The sequence below is a fragment of the Scatophagus argus genome, chromosome 1 (genome assembly GCF_020382885.2).
Source record: "Scatophagus argus isolate fScaArg1 chromosome 1, fScaArg1.pri, whole genome shotgun sequence".
In the NCBI taxonomy this organism is placed as follows: domain Eukaryota; kingdom Metazoa; phylum Chordata; class Actinopteri; family Scatophagidae; genus Scatophagus; species Scatophagus argus.
In genome coordinates, this window is record NC_058493.1 from 16,713,072 (window position 1) to 16,719,022 (window position 5,951).

General features: G+C 40.3%; 1 protein-coding gene and 2 non-coding genes across 3 annotated transcripts; all 3 read right to left on the reverse strand.

Moving 5' to 3' along the window:
- Positions 1–1,263: 1,263 nt before the first annotated feature.
- rpl13 (ribosomal protein L13) lies at positions 1,264–5,700 on the reverse strand. Its single transcript, XM_046387216.1, has 6 exons — positions 5,582–5,700; positions 4,995–5,112; positions 4,141–4,282; positions 2,894–3,067; positions 1,887–1,943; positions 1,264–1,470 (listed from the first exon to the last, which is right to left on the reverse strand). The coding sequence occupies exons 2-6, from the start codon at positions 5,096–5,098 to the stop codon at positions 1,312–1,314; spliced, it is 636 nt and encodes a 211-aa protein (XP_046243172.1). The 5' UTR covers positions 5,099–5,112; positions 5,582–5,700; the 3' UTR covers positions 1,264–1,311.
- LOC124064556 lies at positions 1,605–1,684 on the reverse strand. The gene has a single exon (XR_006844287.1). It is a non-coding gene; the product is annotated as a small nucleolar RNA MBII-202 (small nucleolar RNA).
- LOC124064560 lies at positions 3,176–3,249 on the reverse strand. The gene has a single exon (XR_006844288.1). It is a non-coding gene; the product is annotated as a small nucleolar RNA MBII-202 (small nucleolar RNA).
- Positions 5,701–5,951: the final 251 nt, after the last annotated feature.

Below are 5,951 nucleotides of genomic sequence, written 5' to 3' on the forward strand. Positions count from 1 at the left end.
TCGGGTCGATTAATCTGCTAAGGGGCTGTTTGATTGTAGTCCGATTACGCTGTCAGATCAAGTTAATAACCTGCCTTTAAAAAATGCCATGTTGTTAAAAAAATGGATTCACAATCCTCAGTTACAGGCAACAAACCTTCCTAAAAAATGCTTTCATGTCTCCACTGATGTGTTTTATTTTGCTCCTCTAGTGCCACCTACTGCTTTAATTATAGGTCTCACTGAATCCTACCAGGCCACACCTGCATTCGAGTCCAGTGTGACTTAATAATCAGATACACTGTATAGAAAAACATATTAGGATGGGGCTGAAGGGTTTGGGTAGGCCTCTTACTTCCAGTGAAGGGAAATCTTAGTGCTTCAGCATACCCAGACATTGTGGACAATGCTATGCTTCCAACTTTGTGCTAACAGTTTGGGGAAGGAACTTCTCTAATCCAGCATGACTGAGCCCCAGTGCACAAAGCAAAGTCCATAAAGACATGGTTGGATGAGTTTGATTTGGAAGAACTTGACTGGCCCACTCAGAGCCCTGACCTCAACCCCATCGCACATCTTTGGGATGAACTGGAACTGGTGATTGTGAGCCAGAACTTTTCACCCAACATCAGTGGCTGACCTCACAAATGCTCAGCTGCACGAATGGACAACAACTCCCACAGAAACACTCACACAAAGCTGTCTTTATATTTGGAAAGCAAGGTAATTGAAATCACTGTTGGTGTAAAGGTCCCAATCCTTTTTTCTACACAGTGTAAAAGTCTTAGCACAGTCAATAGTAAAACCTAGAAGTAAAACTATTTCATTTAGTTGTATCAATGTAAGGGTCCTTGGTGCTGTACATGCTTGCTGTCCATCACAGCTTTGTTTGAGGTACCTGAATTCAAGACTGCACTGTATTTATTTGTAGTTCTGGATTGGTGTCGTTTTAGTTTCCCCGATCCTAAAGTAAAGTCATGTTTGAAATACACTTTTTACACATATTATGTTTCCAATCCAAACTCCAGGCATTGATGGTCATGTGCTAGAAGCTGCAATCTGACAGACCGCCCACAGTTACTTCAATGCAACTGAAACCATGTATAAATTTAATCTTGTCTGTGTCAACACTTGTTAAGATGCCTGAGTTGTTTAACACCAAGTTATTTACAAGATTATTTTTTTTCCTTGCCAGTCTGTTGTGTGGTTCCATTTCATTAAGTTCCTTAAACTATGAGCAGAATGCAAAGAAGAGTCTTCAATGACATAATCAGGACACTCGCATTGATCTTTTTAAACACTTTATTTTGCAAAGTTCCATAGTGACTATTTTCACTTCTTCTTTTCCACGTCTTGCTCGGCAGCCTCTTTGGCTCTCTTGGCACGAATGCCAAAAAGACGAGCGTTGGCGCGGGCCATACGCAGGCTGGCGAAGGCCTTGAAGTTCTTCTCATCCTCAGAGATAACCCGGGCCTTCTCTTTCTTGTGCACCTGGAAGAGAAGAAAAGGATAATAGTAAACAAATATGACACCAAAATAAATTACAAAATTCAGCCAAATTAACATTGACTGATATACAAATAAACTAAATTTCCATAGCATCAACAAAGTTTCTTTTCCAGTTTGGTTTTAAAACGCAGTCATCAGAAAAAAGGGTTCAAATGTTTCATCAAAGAAATACAGAGATTCCGGAGATTTATCATCATCTGACTGCTGAGATTCAAACACATTATTACACATCTGAATACTCATCACTGACAAGACGGCCAATGAATGAAGTTCAATGTAAAACGCTGTTCAATCTAAAGAATCAAAGGTGGAGCTATTCTCAACTGAAAACTAATCACATGTATTTCCAATAACCTCTTATACTCTTTTGAATAGGGCATGTGTTGGGTAAAACTTACAGTTTTGATGGGCATGACTGGACCAGTGAGCTGAGTGGCCATCTTCAGTTCCTCCTCCTGAAAAGATTACAGATGTTTAACTCTTCAACGCAACAAAAACACCTAAATAGCTTGATGAGGTTTGCTATGAGGCAGAGAAACATTTGCATGATGTGAAATTACTCAAACTTGCAGACTGATTAGATGACAAGTGTAATATTTAATCTGCACTGGGATCTGATGATTTATGAATAACGGCACAGTGAGGCACAGTAAACTGAGATGTTTCATCTATCATCTTGATAATAAAAAAGGAAAAAGCCGTGATTCAAAAATTCATAACAACACGGGTGAATTAGTTTTCAAATTTGTGTTTGTAAAGTTCACTCGCATGTCCCCACTTTCATTAGGTAAACTCAAGCAGTCTGATAAGATCGCCTGACATAACCAATCTAATAAAACAATAAAATGGCATTTAAAATGCAAATTATGATCTTTCACTGAAGGTGTGCAGCTGTCAGAATGATTTTGGCTTAATAAGCAGCGTCATGCAGAGATTAGTGAATCTCAACGCGGCGCTTCTCTGAGAAATGTTCAGCTACAAAAGGATACGCAAACTGAGGTTAAATCTTTGAGCTCAAAGACTATTTCTACACCGTTTTAATATCCCAAAATGCATGAGGAATAAATTTATATTTCAGACTGGGGTCTTTTAGTTTCACACAACACTCACTGTTACAATGCGTAAAGGCTGTTGTATTCATTTTCGTAAGATGGAGCCATAGTAAACTCACACTGAAGAGGACTCTCAAATCGTACTTTTGTGAGGTGACTGACTCCTGACCACATGCCTTTGTTGAATGTTTTAACACTTGTTTTTCCTCATGAAAATGTGCCAAACAATCACAACATAAAAGTTCACTAACACCTAATACACAAGTCTATGGCACAGCTTTACAAACTAGATGTGAAGTTTGTTTGTTTGTTTTTAATTTTGTGCTCCAATGGAGAAAATAACTGGATCTTACAGTGCTGTCTCCCTTCTTAGGAGCAGAAGCCTTCCTGGGGAACAGGATGAGTTTGGAGCGGTACTCCTTCAGACGCTGCACGTTGGCCTGCAGAGATTCTGTGGATCTGTTGCGACGGCGAGGGTCAACCGAGATGCCAATGGTGCGGGCTGTCTTCTTGTGGATGCCAGCAGCCTGCAGGGAGTAGCACAAAATATCAGGTGTTACAACAGAAGAACTTTTGACTTGGATGCAAAATCCACAACATGACAAGATACTCATTCAATTGGGGCTTTCATTTGGACTAAGCAGTCATCAGATTAATGGGTTCAAAGTACTCATCACGTAAATACAGAGATTCCGGAGTTTTGTCATCATCTGACTGCTGCAACAACAAACACATACGGTTCTTCTACTTCTGAACACATCTGTCAACAGTCACTGATGAACCTGCCAGTCCAAGTATTTCGTGTGCAGTTCTTTTACATTTGACAGAGCCCCAACTGAAACTGCAAACTCACTGCTCAGTATTTACCCTCCACAGGGAGGACTTGTTGCAGACCTTGGATTCAGACTGTTGTTTATTAACAATGACATTTACAGGGACATACTTAATTTACATTTTCTGATAAATATCAATGGACTTGAACTTAAACTGGGACATAGTGCTCTTCACTCCCATAATTTCTTTTAGTGGCCAGGGATATTGTGTGTGCCAATTTGAAACGGCTCACATTTTACAGGAAACTGATGTCCAGCATCAAACTGTTAACAATACACTTGGCCATCTGCTGCCCACGACAACCTGAGTTTGTGGTTCGTTTTCATAAAGTCTAACAAAAGCAATATGCACATTAACTTTACGAAGCCACCATTCCTGTTTGAGCCTACTTCTTATGAAAGATGAAGTCCACATGTTCTGGGGTGATTCACAGCAGTCATTTAGCCTTCCTCCCACCCCAGGCAAGTACATGGGATGAAAGGCAAGGCACACTTTGGCAGGAACAGCAAATCTTTTAGCTTAACTTCATGTTCCTCTACAGCTTTTGTATTTTTTTGGCTGGGTGGGAAGCATGACTCATCACAGAAAGGTTCAGGCTGTGCTTTTGTTCAGCTGCCATCAATAACATTTCAGAGGTGGGGGTCACATTGATAAACAATAGTTTTCATTTTGAGGCAGTTTTCATAATTACACATAATTAAGGGTGTAACATCAATTATTCCCACACATAATACAAATACATTTACAAACCAGCATAAAGTACTACCTTCAGTTCCTCCAGGGTGAAGCCACGTCCGGCACGGACCTTGGTGTGGTACCTGATAGTGGGACACCTGACCTGTGGCCTCAGTGGTCCAGCGACAGGTCGGGGAGCAATACGACGGGCTTTGGCCTGACGAGCCTTTCGCCTAAATAGAGATGCACCTTAGTTAAAATAACCAATCGGAACCCCTTTCCACTTCAGGGACTATACAAATCTGTTTTGTATATTCCTAATTGTATTACACTCTTTGTGATGGTCCTGGGGTGGGAAAAAGTGTGCAAGCTGGAATTCATGCACTACAACCACACTGCTAACATGGACTTGACTGACCAAAATCATGTGTGTTTACAGACATTACCGATATAACAAGGGGGCCTTGTTATGTCGGTAATTGTTGAAAATGTTATCGGAAAAAAAAAATGCACACGCAGACACAAATACTTCTGATGTGCTCCCAGATAATACATGTTGATTTGTTTTCATGAAAATATTTAAGAGTTGAGGCATCAGCTAAAACGAGACTAATGCTCGCCACTGCATCAAAACACAATTTATCGATTTAGTTGGCATCTGACAGCAGCAGCAAAACGTGACACTTCATTTAACTTCTCCAAGCCTAACGTAGTACCTTCTAATGCAATGTATTTTAAAAACAAATATTCAAACTATAAGCCAACATAGAGAAGATAAGTTAGCCGACTGTGCTCATTATGTCTGGATTCACGCCATTAGAAAATGAACTCAAACTAATTCGCTCGCGTATTTAAGCAGTGATGTTGCCAACACCGGTCATACATGATGCTACTGAAAGTTAGCCCAAGTTGGGATCTCTCCCTGGAGCACAAGGCAGTTCTCACCTGCGGATCTTCCTGGCTGGCTGGTTGAACCAGGTGCGCACTCTTTTCTGCCAGTCCTTGTGGAAGTGTGGGTTCAGAATCATTCCATTCCGGCTGGGGGCCATGGCTGCCTACTTCCCTGCAACACAACGTGGTACACGGACATGAGTAGGCTGTCATGCCGGCACCCGATCATACCTCACTGAGCTACGTCTGAAATGCTAAGCTAACAGGTTAGCCTGGGTGTTTTTAGATGATAATTCACGTCAAACGCTGCTAAAAGCCTTAATTACTTTCGTTTGCACTTTTCACTATTCGTGACACATGCTCATTTTTATTTAGAGGGACATAATTATATTATGGAGCTACAAAAGTTGGCCTTCTAATGGCAATGCCAATCGTTACACACAAACCCCACTTGAACGGGTATCACCACTAACAAATAAGCTGTATGGCAACATACCGAGGAAGCCTTTGACAATAATAACATTATTACAAAGGTGACAAAACACGCTATCTCGGGTTGTAAATGAAATTAAGAATTATCAATACAATAACAAGGATTAGGTTAGATTCTTTCTAATTCTGTAGAGAAAAAATTCTCATACCTACTAGGGAGGAAAATGGCCGAAAGGAGAAAGGAAGTTGTAATGCGGTGGTTTGTGGGATATGAGTTAAGCAGCCAATGGCCGAGCAGATGCTATCAAAGAGTATATAAAAGAGCACAATCCCAAGAAGAAGAAGAAGTCGATAAAACGTAAAATGTAACAAAACGATTTCTGATTATTTAGTGTAATAAAAACGCAAGATTTTATTTAATAATTGTAATACACACTAAAAAAACACATAATCATGCTGTTTGATGTCTGTAAAAACAGACAGGATATCCAGTTATCAATACGACGCTTGCACAACCGCAAAACACAAATCTTTGCAACATCTTACAGAATGATAAATATGTGCTACTACAGTGGCTAA